Here is a 22,196-nt window from a genome sequence, read left to right as displayed (position 1 = left end):
CGCAATGCTAAGTGCTTCTTTTTTTTTTTTTTTTTTTTTTTTTGCGGTACGCGGGCCTCTCACTGCTGTGGCCTCTCCCGTTGCGGAGCACAGGCTCCGGACGTGCAGGGTCAGTGGCCATGGCTCACGGGCCCAGCCGCTCCGCGGCATGTGGGATCTTCCCGGACCAGGGCACGAACCCATGTCCCCTGCATCGGCAGGCGGACTCTCAACAACTGCGCCACCAGGGAAGCCCTGCTAAGTGCTTCTTTTGTACCACATTATGTGCTAAGTATTTTCATGTTTTGTCTTATTTAGTGCTGATACCAGACTTACAAGGTTGGTATTATTATATAAGCACTATGTTTTCTTTTAAATTTTTATAAGACATTGGAATTACTTTTATTTTTTAGGCCCTTGAATTTCTGCCATTTGAAGGAAAGGTGAATTTAAAGAAGCCACAACATATATTCTCTATTTTGGAGGATTATGGTTTGGACCCAAACTGCATCCCTGAGAATCCACATAATATCTATTTTGGTAGATGGGTAAGCAAGTGTTCTTTTTACCTATTCTATGAAACAGAAACAGAATCAGGGACATAGAGAATAGACTGGTGGTTGCCAAGGGGGAGAGGGGTGGGAGAGGGTAGGAGTGGGAGTTTCGGATTAGCACATACAAACTGGTATATATAGAATGAATAAACAACAAGGTTCTACTGTATAGCACAGGGAACTATATTCAATATCCTGTGATAAACTATAATGGAAAGGAATATGAAAAAGAATGTATATATATGTATAACTGAGTCACTTTGCTGTACAGCGGTAATTAACATTGTAATTCAACTATACTTCAATAAAAAATTGAAAAAAAAGAAAAAATTCTAAGTGGTAGGCCTTTGTATTTGACTCTTTATATGTAAAACTTTAAAGGAGCTGAAGAGTCAGAACTACTGTATGAATTAAAATCAGTGGAAAATATGTGGTTGTGTGTTTTGTTTTTCCAGAGATTCTGATGAAATGCAAGAGGATTGTTAGATATGGGGCCCAGGTAGGAGGTCATGTACCTGGAAGTCTTAAGTCATCGGAAAGTGTGAACTGCTTTTTTAATAAAGCAGAGCAAAGGCAGAGTGCTGTGATAGCAGGATTCTCATTTGTGGAGCTCTCTGATCTAGGTTTCCATTCTGAAGAGAAATGAAATTACTGCAGAGCAGTTCTGCCCACTTCCCTGAGGCAGGAAGCTGTGGCTTATGTTACAGAATATTGTTATTTAGGAGAAAAAAAGAGGTGGCTAGAGCTCACCACCAAGCCCTGGAATAATTGCATTCAAATTCAATTCAAATTTGCTTTGAAAAGCAAAAGTAAATGGGAACACACTAAGAAATAAAGGTATTTGTCCATAACTGCCTTAATCACATATTTATGTGAAGCAGTGGTAAATGGAAAGAAGTTCTCATTATCAAGATACTATGGGTTTATTGTGAATAATTATCTTAAATCTGTTCTGTACATTTACACAAATTGAAAATTATCTCTAATCTAGATTGCAGATGGGCAGAGAGAGCTTATTGAGTCATACAGTGTCAAAAAGAGACACTTTATTGGAAATACGAGCATGGATGCTGGTTTATCATTCATCATGGCCAACCATGGAAAAGTGAAAGAAAATGATATTGTATTTGATCCATTTGTTGGAACAGGTATTTTAATTTAATTGTTAAACTAGTGTAGAGATGTTGCTTGTTTATATTAGTCAAGGTCATAGTAATAGTTTTGCTAAAAGATAAAATAATCCTTTATTTATCATTAGATAAGAGACAACCACATATTTGTATAGTAGCCCATATTTAACACTTTTACCACTTCCAAAGAGGATGCTGAAAGAATTTTGTGGGGTTTATTTCCCCGAGTAAACCACTAAGGGGAGTATACCATACATTGTGGAAATGTTGTAAAGCTATATAGTTTATTTAAATAGGAAAACTCTTACTATACTTCAGTTAAAAAAAAAAAAAAGGAAAACTCTTGGGGGGAAGAAAGACTTGAGTGACAGAATTTTAAAAAGTATTCATCTTTTAAAATTGATAATTATATACTTACATGGAAAAAAAATAATGTGCCTTTGGTTTGTGGAGGTTCATATGTGAAGTTTGAAAATAAGAAAAGTGACTAAGTATCAATGGACTACAGCTTGGCTGCTGAGGCTATGACCTGGGTTCTGTATGCACTTGATTGGATGTCCTCATAATTAACTTGTGTGGAAGTCCTAAAAGTCCAAGTTTATTTCATCTGACTCTGAAGACATTTTCCTGCTTCAACCCATTTTTTTCAATCTTGCCTATACTTAGGGAGTACTCACATTTAGGTTCATCTGGCTAAATTCATTATGATTCAGATCGTTTAGGAACAAATTATGTGGTTGGAGTTTCTCCCTGTAGTGGTCTTTCCCCATCAGCAACTCATTAGAAACTCATCAGAAACTTTGTAAGCAGTGATGATGCAGTAGCTACTGTTTGTTGAATAGTAAACATGTCAGGTACTAGCTATGCACTCTAATGTTACTATCTAATTTAATTCTTACAACTACTGAAATTGAGATACTTAAAAAAATCTTCCTGAGATTATGGCACAGACAGAGAAGTTAAGTGACTTGGTCAAGGTTATACAGTGTAGAAATCTCATGAGATTCAAACTCAAGCAGTCTAACTACAGAGCTCGTACTCTTTACTATCATAATGCTGCCTCTCTCAGCCTTAGGATCTGCCAGCCAGCTATCGTACCATAAACTAACTTGAGGAATACAATCCCATGTCATTAGGAGCAAATAGAATCAAGGTCAAGAGATTCTAACTGGTGGAATTATTTCCTGTGTTGTTGAATTAATCTTAGTGAGTCTCTCTTCTGCTATTCCACCATTGTCTTCATATATCCCACCCCCAACATACTACTATACCTATTCCTTTCTTTCCTATCCTCATTATCCTGAGTGCCTCCCCAACTTTTTGAACTTTACAGGAAATAATGCCAAACTGATAGAAAAGTTACAAGATTAAAAATAGAAGAAAGAACACATACATATCCTTGACCCAGAGTAGACTGTTGTTAAAATTTGGCATCATTTGCTTTATCATTTATTTTCTCATTATGTTTATATACAAGTAAGTTGCATCCATTACATCCCTTTACCTCTCAAAGACTTGGAATATGTTTCTTAAGAATAAGGATATTCTCGGGCTTCCCTGGTGGCGCAGTGGTTGAGAGTCCACCTGCCGATGCAGGGGACGCAGGTTTGTGCCCCGGTCCGGGAAGATCCCACATGCCGCGGAGCGGCTGGGCCCGTGAGCCATGGCCGCTGAGCCTGCGCGTCTGCAGCCTGTGCTCCACAGCGGGAGAGGCCACAACAGTGAGAGGCCCATGGACCGCAAAAAAAAAAAAAGAATAAGGATATTCTCTTACATAACCACAGTATAGTTTTCAGTGTTAGTAAATGTACTATTAATACAGTAGTTTAGTGTTTGTATTCCATTTTTGGTAATTGACCCACTGATGTCCCTTTATACCATCTGTTTTCCTTTCCAGGTATTGTATTTTGTTGTTAACATTTCTTTGATCCCTTGATGTGGAGTATATCCAGAATCTTACTTTTTCTTTTATAAAACTTACAATTTTGAAGAATACTATCCCTCCTCTATTTTTTATCCAGAATGTTCCTTATTTTGGGTCAACCAAACATATACATATTTTAGAAATTGTGAGTTTTCACATATACTACAAATTCTGGTCTAACCGTACAGATTTCTTTTTTTTTTTTCACTTAACTTCACTTAGTATTTCTTAGAAATCACTTCCTTTAGTTCATAGAGATTATCTTCGTTCTTTTTTATAGTTGTACTCCATGGGTTTATGTACTGTAATTTAGTCAAACAATCACCTAAACTTGGATATAGGTAGTTTCCCATATTTCACAGTTACAAATAATGCTTGCAATGAATAATCTGTACATATATACTTTCATAGTGTTGGGAGTATAGCTCCAGGGTAAATTCCTAGAATTAGGATTGCTGGGTTGAAGAATGTAAGCGTATGTAGTTTTGTTAAATGTGGCCAAATTACTCTCCATTATACCATCTTGCCTTCTCACCAGCAATATATGAGCCCCTGTTCCCTCACAGCCTCACCAGCAGAGTATATTGTCAGGCTTTTGAAATTTGCCAGTCTGTTGGGTGAAAATGTTATCTCAGTGAAGTGTTCATTTGTATTTCTCTTACGAGTGAAATCTAATCACTTTTTCTATTTTAAGGTCCAGTTTTATAACCTTTTTGGAATTATCTGCAAATCTTTTGCGATTTTTCTGTAGACTTTTTGATTCCCCCCCTTATTTTTAAAAATACTTTATATTTTAGTCACTCTCCCCCTTTTTTCCTGTTTTATGTATGTAAGTATGTAAAATATTTTCTCCCAGTTTGCCCTTTATGTTTTGACTTTGCATGTAATTGTTTTTTTGCCAGGCAAAAACTTTCCCGCTACATCCAAGTTATAGAGGAATTCAGCTCTGTTTTCTGGTACTTTAGTAGTTTTGATTTTTTTCCTTTTAGATCTCGAATGCATTTGGAGTTTATTTTCTTGTATGCCGTGAGGAATTGATTTAATTTATCTTTTTCCAAATGGTAACCCTCTATTAATTCTTAATCTTGTTCTTGGACTTCTAAAACCTTTTCCTGTGAAGTGATTCTTGGAGATACATACATGTACGTGTTTATATGCACACATACACATAGACCAGACCATAAAGTTTAAAAATAGTTACCAGTATGGGTAAAATTTCCTTCCTTTGATGTAGACGAGGCTGGGCATATTATGAAATGCTAACTTCCATAGCAGTCAAGGTGTTGACTATTTTTAGTGTGGTAAGGGGTGAGCAGACCTGCCCCTAATTTGCTTTAAGGCTGCTCCTTAGGGTGGGTAGCATATCTTGGTCATTTGACTGTTTATACTGTATAGGACAATTAATGGAAAATTAATTGCAATATGTAGGACAGTTAATGGAAAATTGCAAGAGGAAGATCTTTGCAAAGATGCTGCTAAAATACATTTCATAATTTGTGTTTGTTGTTTAAGCATAGCTTTAAGACTTTAGGTAGTTTTTGGTGCTTTTGTTTTATAACTGGTAATGGCTAATAATTGAGAATAGGCACAGTTCTTAAGCAGTTTGTCCTCTTTACTGGACCTTTTGTCTCTTCGATGGGTAGTACCTTCTGAAGGAAGCCTTGTGCCCTCCTCCATGGTCGTAGTTTTTCATAAGTATTGGATATTCTTTTCCTTTTTTAGTATTTTTGTTTTAATTCAAATGTATGATATCCCTTTTCCATTCTAAAGGTACAAAATAGATGTTTATTAGTTTCCTGAAGGCTTTACCCACAGACTACTTATGGCTTGTGATATTCTCAAGGTTATAGAGTAGGTTAGAAAGCTTCTGGGAAGTTGAAAGGAGAGATATAATCTTTTCCTCCCTAAATACCTTTCCTTTTCCTTTTAGACAGTCTGTTCTCTTGTCTAGAATGACATTATGAGCTACAGAAACACACTTTCATTTCCATTTTAGCAAATACATTGAGTCTCATTATAGTAAGATTTATTTTAAGTTGTACATCTCCATTTTCTCAAGGGGGAAGATGTATATCGTGGGTCAGCTGTCAGTCATTAGGAAGTACTGCTGTTCTAATATGAACATTGCTAAAGGAATGATCAGCATGCATAAGTTGAATACCTATAATGGCACAGGCCTGCCTGTGATGTGATACAAGACTCGTGAATTGTATACAACTCTTATTAACTGAGTGTGCAGCCTTATTTAATTTAATTTGTTTAATAACAAATTTTACCTTTGTGTATCTAATTAGTAGGCTAATGAATATTTACTTCAATTGCTGCTGACCCTAAAGGAAGTTATATAGTATAGCGTACCATAAGAGCAAAGAGAGCGAGTTTTAAATCCTTACTCTGTCAGTTACTATATGACTTTGAGCAAGATGCTTTACTTGTCTGGGCCTCAATTCCATCATTTGTGAAATGGTAATAAGTAATATATTGTGAGGTTAAATGAGGTAATATATGTATATGAAATTCTTAGGAAATTGTATGATGGATGGAAGACAGTCAATTAACCATACTGTTGATCATTTTTTAATTATTTTGTTAAGCACTTAGATACCTTTTTGGTGAAAGATGTTAGATATAGCTAATATTGAATGGTGATGATGAACAATTTGGCCATGAATCCATTTTCTAGTTCCTTCTTTGGCTGATTTCCAAGATATTCGTAATTTGCAACTATTGGCAAATTATGGCAGCAGGCAAGGTAATTGAGGGTTAAAATTGTAAACTTCTAATTCTTTGTTCATAATGAAAATAATTGGCACAAGTGTGTGCCGATGTCTGTAGGTGCAGTGATGTAGCTCTGCAGCCCTAGCTCTGATTGCTTTTCCCTTTCCCCTCTCTCAAATGAGTCCACTCCTTTAGTAGTTGGGAATATACCCAGGAGACTATTGTGTACTCCTTGCCTGTTCTACCTTCAAGTGGCTCATAGGTTTAAGGAAAGGAGTAAAACTTTGAAATTTTGACATTGCAGATGATAGACATGGGAGCAAGGTGTTGAGAAGCCCACTGTCTACCTCTGAGAGGAGACTATGAGGAGGAAAAGAGAAAGTTAGCAGAGAGATAATGGATCTCTGTAGGTCTTTGTGAGAATCTCTGCTTCCCATTTTATCCACAACTCTTTGTAGACCCCTTTTCCTGAGTCTCATAGTTTGGTATAATCTCTGTTTTCTGGCAGTATCCTTTTGCTTAAGCTGCTAGTTTAATTTATGAGTTGTTTTTGTTTGTTTGTTTTTATTAAGGATTACATAGGGGACATAGTATTACAATTTTTCTTCCTTTTCTTTCGGCAAAACCAAAGCCCAGTTCTCATTTTCACATTTTTATAAGGCTTTCCACTTAAATCTCTACAGATGAAACTCATAAATTTGTTTCTATATCTTAAAAGTTCAGTTATTGTGTCCTTTTACCTGTAAGATATTACCCTAACCTTAAACTGGTTACTATTTAGGTAATAAGACATTAAAATACTGATTTGCTAGTCTAGATCACATATGTGGTATTTTTACACTTGATAGCTAATAAGAAATCGGGTGAGTCATGTTATCTGCCCCCTCAACACTTCACCCCCTCCTTTTTTATCACCCCTTCTTCCACCAAAAAGCTTCCAAGGAAACTCCAACTGAGGTATAACTAAATGTGAAACTGCTTCAATTTAATTTAAAAAATAACTAGATGATTAACAGTGATTACCCAGTGACCAGTTCAGAGAAGCTAATTTATATTGATTTTATTTGAAACTTGAAAAGCTTTTAAAGGGCACAAAGTTAACTAACAGATGTAGTCTAACAGATTATTCATCTCCTTTCAGCAGTGTACTCTAAATTGGGTCTTCTCAAAACTCACTCTAACCAAATGGATAAGGTTCTGTTTAAGGAACACAGGAAAGCTTTTGTGTTCCCCTTGACAACTAGTTCTTCTAGGTGAGTATCTGCCTTAATTGGCAGAATTGTAGTAATTCCTCTAATATGGGTGAAGTGATTTTTGTATTTCAAGTCATTACTAAATATAGTACCTTTCCTAAATATGGACTGTTCCATTTATAGGCTAAGAATTATGAGGGCTTACTTAACCTTACCTCCTCAAACAAATGCTTTTTGTAGTTAGTATGAGGGAACCTAGGTTTTGGTTTCTGCTGTACTTTTAGTCTTCCATTTCTCTTATTCATGGCTCCATTAGGTAGTAGTTATAATATTTTTCATTGAGCAAAGTATTTTTAAGTACATGTTACCAAACTATGTTTTAAATGGCTATGGAAGGAACACATTCATTTATAGACCTTGACCCTCTGGAGGCACTACCCATCTTAATTTTAAAGATTACATTTCAAAAGGATATAATGGAAAGAGCCCTAGTTATTTCCCCATATCCAAGTTTGTGCATAGGCTAAGAATATTTTTCTGTATATTTCTGATTTCAGTTTGGCTGACAGATAGTTCTGCAGTATAGCTATTAGGACTTACCCAAGTAATAAGAACATTTTTAATTTGGATAATTAAAAAAGTGAAGTTCATTGAAAAGAACAATTATTAAGATATTTAACTTTGTGAATTTTTATTCTTAAACAATTTAAAAATATTATACCTTTTAGTTTAAAGGATTTCATTAATTTTTAATCTTTATAAGGATGTTCCTTCATATGTGAACTGGTCACACCTACCAAATTACTTAGTCTAGTCAAATCGTGTTAGGACATCTGTTCTTTCTTTGTTCACAGCACTAAGTAAACAGAAAATTCATTGTATTAAATATTTTTGTGTATGTCTGATAACAGTTATTCAGAAATTTGTATCTACAGTTTAAAATCAGATAATTACCTCACTGACAATAGGAGTAACTATTTGTTGTCCTCATATTTTAATTTTTGTAAGAATTAATCTCTTATATATTAATTATGCCCTCTTTAAGTTATTTGAAACTCTGACTTGAGTGAGAATTAAGCCCAATTGTCAGACTTATTTATTGCCAGCTCTTTGTGTAGCAGCCTTGTATGTTCATTGTAAGAAAGGAGCAAGATGCTTTTGTATAGACTTCTCAAAATAAGATGAAAATGTTTAAATACACATTATTTTGACCAAAAAAAGGATAATTTCCCCAAAGTAGTGCTGTTTAAAGTAATAATGCCAGGGCATATATTAATTCCCTGCTTTGTGACCAGTGTGATGAGCACAGCTTACAGGTTTGTTTTTTCAGTTCTGAAGCCTACTAAATATGGCCAGAACCAATGTCATTCTAGGGTACTCTGCCTACAGCTAGTTTGTAAGAATTTGGATCAGATTAAATAGGGGAAGAAATAAGAGTCTGGGACTTTCTGGTTAACAGATCACAATTGTGTGATTTTTTTCAGGTGGCCTTCTGATAGCATCTGCTCATTTTGGTGCATATGTATATGGGACAGACATAGACTACAACACCGTTCATGGCTTGGGTGAGTAGTGGTTCTAGACAGTGTTACAGTCTTTGCTCTTGTACCAAATGTGCCTTTAAGATACTTAAATAGTTATATATGGCATTATACATCTATTTTTAATGTTAAAGTGTTGTGATATAGTTTTAGTTATTCTTACAACAATAAGACTTCATTGGGTATCTGCTTTTTATGAAGTGATCCAGTGTGAGCAAAATGACCCCCGGGGAAACACAAAGATGAGTAGGAAAAATCCCTCCTCTCAGAGCTATTTTTGGTCTTAGATTTTTAAAAAGTAGGCAATCAATAAGGTTGTAAAACTTTTGGGTTGGGAAGGAAGTGGGAGAAGGACTAGTCAGTTTTAATTAGCATATTCATGTTAGTAAAACAGAGTTTCTACTTAACAATTATCACCGTTCTTTTATTCAGCAGTCATATGTGTATACTCTAATTTCTAGTCCTTGAGTACCATACATGTTTTTAATTTCACAACTGACCGAAACATCTTTGAGACAGTTAAGGTGACAGTAATAGTAAAGATTCTGCATTAGACTGAGGGTAATTTGAGATAAGCATCTGCTTGCTTTTGAGGCAATTTTGGAAAATACTTTAAAATCTAGAAGCTTTGCTAATGAAGTGTGATTGGATGAAATTGAATCAAACTGAAAATATTTCTTCATAGCTGAATAGTATTAAAAATGTAAAGTTTCTTTGATTTTGAAATTGTAGTTATGCTAGTATTTCATTGTTGTAACTAGAATCAGCCTATAAAACATGCTTTTCCTCTTACTCACCCAGTGTAAATTATTATATAGGTGAGAATTTATTAGACTTTATTTTCTTTTGCTTAAGTAATTTGATATATTGTATTTGATGAACTGTCTTTTTTCCTACCTTGCTATAAAGAATTTAGTACTATAAGGAGAATGAGTAACATTTTATAAAGGTCACCTAAATGGGCTAACCAGAAAAAGATAGTCTTTGTCTGCAGTATGTTAGAGTAGACAAAGTGCTAAGAAGAATTATTCCTGTTTGCTTTTAGTAGAAGCAGTATGTTTGCTTTAAGGATATTATCCTATATAATTCATTTGAATTTTTATTTATTAGAGTTATGTTTAAAAGTTATGTGATAACCTTTCAGTCTACTTGGGTAGAATTCTGACTGAGGTAGAGGTTCCTCAGAGCTTATCCAAGATGCTGTTAGATATGCCCTGTTTCCTATGCTTCTAATCTCTTACTATACTCTCAAATACTTCCAAGTTTCTTCTATTTTAAAAATACAGAACTTTTTCTATCAATCCTATAGGGACCCTCCTAGCTACTACTTTGTTTTCCTCTTCCTTTTACCAAAGTGTTTCTTTTTCTTTTTTTTAAGAGATTGAGTTTTTTTAATTAATTAATTCATTCATTTATTTATGGCTGTGTTGGGTCTTCATTGCTGCACGCAGGCTTTCTCTAGATGTGGCGAGCGGGGGCTACTCTTCGTTGTGGTGCGCGGGCTTCTCATTGCAGTGGCTTCTGTGTGGCGGAGCATGGGCTCTAGGCACGTGGGCTTCACTAGTTGTGGCGCGTGGGCTCCGTAGTTCTGGCTCGCAGGCTCTAAAGCACAGGCTCAATAGTTGTGGTGCATGGGCTTAGTTGCTCCCCGGCATGTGGGATCTTCCCGGACCAGGGCTCAAACCCATGTACCCTGCATTGGCAGACGGATTCTTAATCACTGCACCACCAGGGAAGTCCGCAAAGTGCTTCTTTCATTTTTTTAAAATAAATTTATTTATTTTTAGCTGTGTTGGGTCTTCATTCCTGCATGTGGGCTTTCTCTCTAGCTGTGACAAGAGGGGGCTCCTCCCTGTTGCGGTGCATGGGCTTCTCACTGCAGTGGCTTCTCTTGTTGCGGAGCATGGGCTGTAGGTGTGAGGGCTTCAGTAGTTGTGGCTCGTGGGATCTAGAGCGCAGGCTCAGTAGTTGTGGCACATGGGCTTAGTTTCTCCACAGCATGTGGGATCTTCCTGGACCAGGGCTCAAACCATGTCCCTTGCGTTGGCAGGCGGATTCTCAACCACTGTGCCACCAGGGAAGTCCCCCAAAGTACTTCTTAAAAAGACTAGTTTATTTGCTATTCCTCTTCTTCATCTCTAACTGCCTTCTGCCTGTTATTTTTCAGCTTGCATGCCTACTGAAAAATCTTACTGAGGCCACAGATCTACAGTATTTGGCAGTGTTGACCTTCATAAAGCAGCCCTTGGTTTCCTAGACAGTGGCTTCATTGGGTGGTACTCTGATTTCTTTGTTTTGATCTCAGTCTCCTGAAGGCCCTGCAGTTTTCTTCAATGTCTGTTTATATGTTGCTTTTCTCCAGGCATCTCTTGTTGACCCCTTTTATCACACTACATATTGTGCAGAGTCATGTCATTCTTCTTTTGCTTTTTAAGTTTTGTTTTTATTGTGAAGTAGATCATAATACAGAAGAGTTTATTAAAATAACAAGAGTAATTATCGAACAAACATTTATGTAATTGCCACCTAGGTTAATCAGAAATATCATTCATTCTTACAGATTTAACTTAAGTTTATATACTGACATCTCTCAGGTATACGTATTCTGGCCTCTAACTACCTGCTGAATATCTCTTTCTGAAGCTTCTGTAGGTACCTCAAGGTATATCAAGATTGATGTATCTCAAATGAATCTCATCTTCTTTCCTAGATTTTCTTTTCCTCTTGGTTTCTCAGATCTTAATTGATGGTATCATCATCCACTCATGTCTCCTAAACTAAAACTTTTGAACTTCTTCCTTGAGTCCCCCACTTTAACTCTTCATCTCTTGTGTTCTCGTTTTACCTCCTCTGTCCATGGTCACAGCTCCTGCATTTCCCAAGTTAGCTCTCTTCATTTCTGTTCCATTTATCTAATTCGTCAGTGTTTCTACACTGCTAGAGGAAAGGGACCATGTTCTGTTTAACTCTGTGTCTTTATTAGTACGCTTTGAATGCATTAATTATTGAATGAGTGTTTTAAGGCAGTTTTATGTGAAAGGATAGTTAGACATCAGTACAGTTTACTTTTTGAAATATTTTTTACAATAAGTTAAAATAAAAATAATTGTTCCTTGTATAAATAAAATTAAGATTTGAAATGAAAGCAAGTTTTATTTGATTAAATATAGGTTTAGATAAGTTAAACGTTACTTTTAGCCAAATGACGAGGTAAGAATGTTGTTTGTTAGTTCTGTCTTCCTTTTTCTTTCCCTTCAGGAAAGGCTAGTAGGAAAAACCAGAAATGGAGAGGACCAGATGAAAACATTAGGGCAAATCTTCGTCAATATGGTTTAGAGAAGTATTACCTTGATGTCCTGGTTTCAGATGCATCTAAACCTTCTTGGAGGAAGGGCACATACTTTGATGCAGTCATCACTGATCGTAAGTTTATTTTTATACAAAAGTAGGAGTAGGATTAGGTTCCTAAAGTCATTTACATTTAAATTACAAAATTTATCAGTACAACAAAGAAAGCCAACTTGTATTAGTATTCCCCTCACCCCTGACTTCTTCACATAGTGAGAAGGAAAAAATTATGAGTGTAGGGCAGGACACCAATTTAACTAACTGGTTTTGATTTTTTAAACTATATGTATTAACTTGTCATCCCTTTTTCTCTTCGGCTTATTTTTTAAGACATAAATTTGTTTTTATATTTGTTTTATATTTGACCGTAATTGGTTATTAGTGTAGCAGCTGGAGCCAAAATGTCATTTGCAATTATGGTATCACATTTGAAGAAGAAAGTTTCAGATATTTCCCATTTCTCTATGTGTAAGCTTTTATGATTTTTTGTTGTTGTTGTGCCCGTAGTAACTGGCATCTCCTGGTATCTCAACCCTTCCATCTCAGACCTTTTCAGTTCTTTGGTAACTTAGATATTTTCAAATCTAACAAAAGAAAAATTAGCAAGTATGAATATCAGTATGAATATACTTTTGAAAATTGAGTGACTTTTTATTAATAATCTACTTTATTATTTGCTCTCACTCTCTATGTGTATTTATAAAAATACGTAATTTTTTTCCTGATCAGTTGAGAGTAAGTTGTATACATCATGGCCCTTCACCGCCCCCCCATACTCCAGTGTATATTTCCTAAGAGTAGGGGTAGTCTCTTAGATAGCCAAAGTACAGTTACCAATTTCAGTGAATCGCTAATTCTTTAATCTGTAGTTTCTCATCCAGTTTTGTCAATTGACCCAGTAATATCCTTTATAGCATGTTTTTCCCTGAAGTGCAGTATCTAGCCTAGTGTCAGGTATTGCCTTTAGTAGTCATATCTTTCAACCCTCCTTTAGTTTGTAACATTTACAACCTTTCTCTGTCTTTTATGACATTGACATTTTGAAGAATACAGTCACCTGCTTGCCTGCCCTCCCAGTGTTTTAAATAGAATGTCCCTCTTGTTATGCATTCTCAGCTGGAATACTGCATAGGTGATGTGTCCTTCTCAGGGTGTCACATCTGGAGGCACATGATGTCCATCTGCTTTGCAGTGGTGATTAGGTGACTTTTGACTATCCGTGTTACCTGTTTTCTGTCTAGCTCCATATGGTATTAGAGAGTCTACAAGAAGAACAGGTTCACAGAAGGAAATACCAAAGGGGATAGAAAAATGGTAAGTAAAAGTTAAATATGGTATGTTACTACTTTGGGAAGAAGCATATTGCTTTTTTTTAATTAACTTAGTTTAATAGTCTTAAAGTTTTTCACTGATTTTGAAATTTTGTTTTCTTTGTCTAGTCCAGAAAGCCACGTTCCTGTTTCCTTGAGTTATCATCTGAGTGATATGTTTTTTGACCTGTTAAACTTTGCAGCTGAGACCCTCGTATTAGGTGGAAGACTAGTCTATTGGTTACCAGTGTACACACCAGAGTATGTAATATTAAATAATTTTACTTTTAATTATTTAAAATATTAAATAATTTTACTTTTTCTTATGGTATTTGTATATCTAGCATACTTTTTTTCCCTGTCTCAGGGTAAATATCTTTGTGTTTAATGTGTATGATGGCCTTCATTTACCAACACGCTGCATAAAACAGGCCCTTTCTTCTTATTGATTGAATTGCTTTGAACTTTTTATTTTACATCAGGGGTTGGCAAACTACAGCCTGTGAGCCTGATATGGTTTTCAGCCTGTTTTTGTAAGGCACTTGAGCTAAGACTGGTTTTTACCTATTTAAAGGGTTATTAGAAAAGAAAAAAACAACAAAGAAGAATATGTGTCAGAAACACATGTGGTCCACAAAGGCTAAAATATTTACTATCTGGCCTGTAAGAGCAAAAGTTTGCCCCTGTTGTATATCATACTTAGCTCGGGGCCTGTGTGTTCAATAGCTCTTTGGCCAGGCCATAAACTTAGATAAATTTTAACAACTTAGCTGAGTGATTCATCTATCTACTGCTAGTTAGCTTGAATATATATTGGCTCTTAGGATCACCGTAAATGCAGTAAAATCTTTTTTAAAAGCTAAGACCAAACAAACTACGAGCTATGCATATATTTAAAGCCCTGATTATGTTCAACATTATTGGTTTGGGTTTTATTATTCAATAGTTATTAATTATAAACAGAGCTGTGTACACCAACAATGAAAGACAAGATGTGTTGACAAAACAGGATCTTTAGATTTGAAAGGCAGTGTCAAGCTGAAAATTTGGCTATTTGTTCAATATGCTATAGATATCTTTTTTTAGAAATTATTTTAATTTCTATATTTACTATACATAATTGTACAAAAAGCATTTTAGACCAGTGTTTTCTTGTTTGTCTTTTCATAATGGTTGATGGTCCCTCAGCAGTTGGAAGCTATGCTTTTTTGTTGTTTCTTTTATAAATGTTTCATTGGGAGCTACCATGACCTAACTTTATTTTTTTATTATTATTAATTTAATATAAATTTATTTATTTATTGGCTGCATTGGGTCTTCGTTGCTGTGCACGGGCGTCCTCTAGTTGAGGCGAGCGGGGGCTACTCTCTTCATTGCAGTGCACGGGCTCTAGGCACACAGGCTTCAGTAGTTGTGGCTCACGGGCTCTAGAGCACAGGCTCAGTAGTTGTGGCCCAGGGTCTTAGTTACTCCACGGCATGTGGGATCTTCCTGGACTGGGGCTTGAACCTGTGTCCCCTGCATCGGCAGGCGGATTCTTAACCACTGCACCCTCAGGGAAGCCCTGTCCTAACTTTAGTTTTGCATCTTGTTTATCAGCTAATAAGACTGTACACATTCATACCCATACCCCTTAACACAGGGCTTATGTTCTGTTAAGAAATTAATTATTTCTTAATTTTGGAAATAAGAGAAATTAATTCCAAGGAGTGAAATGACTTGTCTAAAGTTAAAAGCTAGCTAGTTTATTGTTTTCGTTATTCCTAGTGCTATTCACATAATTGAACATCTTGCCAAGATCCCAGGTATCTGGTATGTGAAGTGATAGATGGTGTTTTATTAATATTTTCAGAGAAAAAAAAATATTTTCAGAGAAGAGCATATTTGTTTATTTTTATTCAAAAGTGGTTTCTGCCTTAGACAAGCTGAACTCCAGCAGCAAACTAACTTGTCTTTTTGTTTTAATTCAAGTTTTCAGAGCTGGAATTTTTAAAAATTTATTTGAAATAAATTTCAAATTTACAGAAAAGTTTCAAATGCAAAAAACTCCCATCTCTCCCCCATCCAAATTTTCCAACTATTAACATACACCTCCTCTACCCCCCTTTCCTCACCCATTACATTAATCACATGCCCATTATCAGTTTTGGAACTATTTGAGAAGTTGCAGATATGATGCCCCATCACCCCTGCGTATTTCTTTGCATTTCTCAGAAGGAAGAGCATTGTTGTCAAATCACCATCAACCCCTGAAGTCTGGAAGTCAGCATTGATAGTGCTGCTGTCCAGATCATGGACCCCAGTCAGATATTACTGATTGCAGTCTCTCTAGGAAAATGTATTGACCATGGGTCACTGCATTGACCCATCATGTCATTCTCCTCCAGTTTGGAATATTTCCTCAATCTTTCCTTATCTTTTGTGTTCTTAACAGTTTTATAGAGTACAGGGCTTATATTGTGAAGGTTGACCCCTAACCCGGTCCATCTGATGTTTCTTCCTTGACCAGACTCAGGCAATGCTCTTGGTAGAAATACCACAAAAATGATACTGTGCTCTTAGTGTACTGCATTATGGGGCACACAGAGCCAACCTCTACTGGAGGTCTTAAACTTGATCATCTGGTCATGTTGTTCTCTGTCAGGTTTCTCCGCTGTGAGTTATCATGTTCTTCTCGATTAGTATTTCCCAGGGGGAGGTATCACAAGATTACACCAATATCTTGTTCTTCATCAGGTGACTACTCACATTGACAACCACCATAATGATGACTTTTCTATTCCATCATTCCTTCTGCATTTTAAGTTGGCATTCTACTATAAGGATTAGTTTTCCCTTCCCTCCCATTAATTTATTAATTTATACTGGTATGGAGTCATAGATTCCTATATTATTCATTGGGTTATAATTTATTACTATCATTATTTTGTTGTTCAAATTGTCCCAGATTTATGATCAGCAGGAGTCCCTCTGAGGTGGCTCCTCTGTCCTTTTGAAATATCCTCATTAGTTTTTGTGTGTTTCTTATATTCTGGCATTTCTGACTTTCCACTCTTTTGTAGTTTATTATTTAATTATAATTGAAATTAAATGTGGTTATGAATATCTTCTGTAATTCTTTTATTTATTTCTTTTTTATAAAAAGTCAAACTGGAGGCACTTTCAACTATTTTAGTATTTCTGAAAACCCTAAAAAATGGCCACTGGGTATTTCTTCAGTGACTTCTTTTTTTTTTTTTTTTTTGGTTTGTTTGTTTTTGCGGTACGTGGGCCTCTCACTGTGTGGCCTCTCCCGTTGCGGAGCACAGGCTCCGGACGCGCAGGCTCAGCGGCCATGGCTCACGGGCCCAGCTGCTCCACGGCATGTGGGATCTTCCCGGACCGGGGCACGAACCCGTGTCCCCTGCATCAGCAGGCGGACTCTTAACCACTGTGCCACCGGGGAAGCCCCCAGTGACTTCTCTTTTAATAATTTTCGACAAGGGGAAATTTCCAAGTCCATATAACCAAAGGGATTTTTTAGAAGTAAAAAAAAGGCACGTTTTTGTCACTTTTTTTTTTTTTTTTTTTTACCTTAGATGTTTTATCAAAGGACAAATTTCATCCAGGCTAGGACACACATGGAAAGACTACTATGGCATTTACTTCCCTGACTTATTTGTCAGGTCTTCTGATGCTCATAACTAGACTTCTGTTGTGCCTTCTCCTCCCCTTAACTCAAAGTGATCTTATTAATGAACTTAGTTTGTCTTGTGTTTATATTAGGGAATGAACTATTTTCACTTTTGCAGTAAACATAATCCAAAGTATTTACTCTTTTTAAAATAACACAGTATTAGATGAACTTAAAACTAAAGTCATCTGCAAAAGTTTGAAATAATGTTCTTGCTTCTGAATTAAACAATTTAGAATTATTTTGATTATGTTGTATTGCATATATAGCTTTTTATTAGACTAAGAATAAAGAATTCATTTTAAAATTGTACCTTAGCACAGCTTAATTTGAAAACTTTTGTATTTTTGGTATAGTGAATGTAGGCTTTTAGTCCTACTATTGAATTAATTTACTCAGCCAAATCCTGTTATATGATTGAAGTTTAAAAATAAGACTCGCACATTATAATCAAGTTAAGGTATTATTCATTAAACCCAGAACATTTTTATTTTTTTTAAACCCAAGACATTTTGAAAGGTATAAGACGATAAAAACAAAATACTACCTAACAGCTTAGTTATTTGTGAAGAATTGTCAGAACTGATGATTGAAAAAGGATTTTCTCACTATTTGGTAATTTAAATTGTGGTGAAGAAACTGCTACTCAACAAACTTCTGCTTCCTCTAGTCCAGATTCTCCCCACTCTAGTATATTGTATTTTTGGCCAGCATCAAGACACTCTGTATATGTTATGTCCTTCAACCTTTATTTATTCTGTTACTAATTGCTTGATATACTGTTTCTTCTTTCCTCAGCCGTAAAATTCTAGTCATCTTTCAAGGCCTGGCTTAATTGTTACCACCTCTGTGACACTTTCTGAAACCTTCTAAGCAGAATTCATCAATCCTTCATATGTGCTCTCCTAGTAGTTTACTCTTATTACTCATAGAGACTTACCACATAAAATTATTCTTGACTTTTGGTATTTGTGAGTTTATTATTCACAATTTCAACTATTTGCAAATGACCCTGAAGATCTGTGTAACATTCATTTGGGCAGGGCATACATTCAACTCGTGTATTTGATATTATAGGAGTTGCTAAGCTGTTGAGTGAGTGTAGCTTTTTGCCCAGGTTCCACATATCCCTATGTGTTGTTTTCTAATTGTCATTTATACACAGATAATGCTCTTGAAGTGATTAGAAACTGTGTTTCTTTGTGAAGGATGTCCTTTACTGGAAATCCAACTGCTAGTGCTTGTGATAAAAACGATGACAAAGTGAAGAAGTCTAATAAAGTACTCCAAAGTAAGATTTGGGGATAAAGTTTAATTGTGATAAAATGAATTTTGTGGTGGCTCAGAGCCACACGAAACAGAACCGAACATGTTGTTTTTCACCTTTCATACAGGAAACAGAGAAAAGTGATTCTTTTAAATTGTTTTCAGTAAGTGCTCCAATCAGCACAAAATCTGTTTCTCAAATGGGAAGTGAAACTCTAATGACATTTGGAAATAGTTAGCTTGAGTCATGAAGATTCACAGGAAAATAAATGGCTGTCAAAATTGATTGATGGAAAAGCTAGGGACCTATACACTTTTTTTTTTTCTTCTTTAAAAAAGGTTGAAATATAATTTGTATACCATGAAAGTCACCTTTTTAAAGTGTACAACTCCATGGTTTTTAGTATAACCTCAAAGTTATCAACCATCACCACTGTCTAATTCTAGAACAATTTTTAAATAAATTTATTTTATTTATTTATTTTTGGCTGCGTCGGGTCTTTGTTGCTGCGCATGGGCTTTCTCTAGTTGCAATGAGTGGGGGCTACTCTTCATTGCGGTGCGTGGGCTTCTTTGTTGCGGAGCATGGGCTCTAGGCATGTGGGCTTCAGTAGTTGTGGTGTGCGGGCTCAGTAGCTGTGGCTCGTGGGCTCTAGAGCGCAGGCTCAGTAATTGTGGCGCACGGGCTTAGTTGTTCCACGGCATGTGGGATCTTCCCAGACTAGGGCTTGAACCTGTGTCCCCTGCATTGGCAGGTGGATTCGTAACCACTGCGCCATCAGGGAAGCCCTCTGGAACATTTTTATTATCCCAAAAAGAAACCCTGTATGCATAAGCAGTCACTACTGCTCTTGTCCCTAGTAACCACTTATCTATCTCTGTGGATTTACCTATTCTGGCTGATTTAGATTTTAAATAGAGGCTTAGATTATAGGGGAATAGTACTAAAAACAGGGAATTTAGATAAGATACCATACTATCATAATAGTCTAGGCATAGTATAGATTTATAGCTTCTACTTAACAGATTGCAAACAGTCCATTAGTATGAAATATGTTAGTAAATATATAGTAAATAATTTTTAACTGCTGTTTTTTATTTTTTAGTGTGATATTTTGGGAGTACACTGTTAAATTGATTGGCTCATTCATATAATAGAGTAGTGGTTAAAAACAAGTTTGTTAATGATAATGATGACCTAAATGATGTCCTTTTCATGCTTAAACTGAAAGTTCAAGTCAAAAAATGATCTAGAACATGTAAATGTTTTTCTGCTGTTAAGCCAAATGCCAATGACTTAGTTTCACCAGTTTAGCATTATTCATGTTATAAATGTTAATTAAAATTGTATTGGTTTTGTACTTTGATTTAATTTATAAATTTGTTTTGGGTTTTATAGTTATATAAATTATATAAGCATGAGGAATTTATGTTTATATACATTTAAGAAACATTTTAATAAAAATACCTTGTCAATAAAAGGTATATAAATAAAATTTAATAAAAATACCTTTTCCTTTGCCAAGAAATAAGATTTTTTTCTTTAAAAAAGGGTATGTTACTAAATTTGACAAGTTCAGACATTTCTAAACCCTGATGTTTGCAAGCCTAAGGTCAAAACTATATCTTCTCTTTGTTACCATTACTTAAGTCTGTCAACTATGGTGTAGAATGTATTCTTTCATATCATAAATGCTTTGTGTGAAGACTCCAAATTTGACATCAACTTAATGTCATAGGAGCACAACATTTCTGACTGTATAGTGAGCATTAGAGAATTATTAGGTGAGATGAAATCTGAAATGGCCATTATTTGTTGGAAAGCCCTAAGGAGGGAGGCAGAGAATGACTTCAAGAGAATTCCTTCCACTGATAATGAAGTGAAGTGCATTATGAATGTTGCTTGGTAAGTGGGTGATGAAAGTTTTGAGCATGTGGTCAAGGTAATGAGGGAGAGCTTGTTGAAGGTCACAGGGACCTAGAGAAATCAGTGAACAAGTGGTGGGGAAGGCAGTGTTGATCGGATGGTGGTCCTTTACAGGAAGCGCTGATCAGCAACTTTCCCATTTTGGATCAGAGCTTTAAGATATCCCGTATAAGAAATGTTTACAGGCTGTTTATCTAGAAACATATGAAGGTTTGCAAAGGAAAAATAAAAACTGGCAGTCACAGTGTTCTTAAAGGTGCCCCTACCTAGTGAGCCCTCTCTCCTGCTGTTCTTCTGAATTCTGCTCCATAACTGTTTCCCCCACATTTGTTACCTGTTTCTTCTACCAAGATTAGTGCCAACAACCTATCAGACATGAAGTTCTGAACTACTGCACCCTGACTGTCCTGCTTTCTAGGTGTCGTCATCTTCATTCACTAAGTACATGTGCTGTACAGCAGCAAGCACCGCTGCTCTTTATCATAACTTTGGTTTTATTTCATGGCAGAGGATTGATGTCATCTGTAGTGTTTAGTTTAGTGGTAGTTTATCCGAATAATCTTATATAACAAGGTTAATAGAGGTCTCAAGATGTCATAAAAAATTTTGCAGGGACATTTCATTTTAAAGGGGTATATGCTGTAGTGGACTTTACTTTGGGAATTTATAAACATCTCCAGTTGAATCAGTCCCTCATGAATGTTAGGGGGTTTTTATGGAATGTATTTCTGTCTGTCTTATGTGCTCTCGTGGGATCCTTTAGGGTAGAATTGTCATCTTGTATTTTTGTGGTTTAAATGCTTGGCATTCTTCAATAAAACATACCTGTGTTCTCTCTCATCCTCATTATACAGGTAAAAAAATTAAACTACTTTCTTTGGATGTGGTTATGTTAAATACTTTGCTTTTTATAAATGCAGATTGTTTATGGATTATATGGACAATTAGCATATGTGAAATAAAATGGCACAGCATGTAGTGGGAGGACGTCCCATACCACACTGGATAACCCCCATGATGATCCTTTGTGGGGTTCATATGTGAGTATCCCTAACAGTCAGCTGCTCTTTCTTCAGATACACTGAAGAGATGGTACCCTGGCACCCTTGCTTGAAACTCATCAGCAACTGTGAGCAGAAGCTTTCCGGTCGCACATCAAGGCGCTTGATAACGATGGAAAAGGTGAAGGGATTTGAGGTAAGTTATCCTAGTGTTTTTCAGATAAATTCTGGAAGAATTTAGAAGTAGATTTTTCTAGTTTTCCTCTAATGAAGTTTGGAAATGTTAGTCCTTGATTTTTTAAGAAATATTGATGAGTTCAGGAAGAGGTAAAAGTTGAGCCGGTTTGTGGCCTTTGGTGGAGTTCAGAGGGTAGGAATAGAATATAGAAGTTGAAGACTAGAAATAAAAGTTGACCTTTACTTTTCAGGCTTATTTGACATCCTTGGGCTAACTCAGTTATAAAACAGAGCACTCTTAATTAAACAACCATTGTCTAATTAGCAATGTACTAGTTACCATTTCTCCCCAAAAGCAGAACCTACTTGATTGCAGACTGTACTGAAGAGAAAATGTCACTTTGTATAAAGGAGAAAGTAATTTGCCCCCATCTGTTAGGGTCCAACACGTGTTC

At 35.9% G+C, this 22,196-nt stretch overlaps 1 protein-coding gene across 3 annotated transcripts in view; it reads left to right on the top strand.

Annotated features, from left to right (window-relative positions):
* Positions 1–22,196, top strand: part of TRMT11 (tRNA methyltransferase 11 homolog) — a 63,869-nt gene that overhangs the window by 20,176 nt on the left and 21,497 nt on the right. For all 3 annotated transcript variants that reach the window (XM_032651677.1, XM_032651676.1, XM_032651675.1), the window contains exons 6-12: positions 393–527; positions 1,525–1,681; positions 8,983–9,063; positions 12,298–12,462; positions 13,629–13,701; positions 13,827–13,958; positions 21,640–21,760. In XM_032651677.1, the coding sequence (XP_032507568.1) occupies positions 393–527; positions 1,525–1,681; positions 8,983–9,063; positions 12,298–12,462; positions 13,629–13,701; positions 13,827–13,958; positions 21,640–21,760 (864 nt within the window). The remainder of the gene's footprint in view (positions 1–392; positions 528–1,524; positions 1,682–8,982; positions 9,064–12,297; positions 12,463–13,628; positions 13,702–13,826; positions 13,959–21,639; positions 21,761–22,196) is intronic.

The sequence above is a fragment of the Phocoena sinus genome, chromosome 12 (genome assembly GCF_008692025.1).
Source record: "Phocoena sinus isolate mPhoSin1 chromosome 12, mPhoSin1.pri, whole genome shotgun sequence".
NCBI lineage: Eukaryota > Metazoa > Chordata > Mammalia > Artiodactyla > Phocoenidae > Phocoena > Phocoena sinus.
This window is presented reverse-complemented; position numbering and strand designations above follow the sequence as displayed.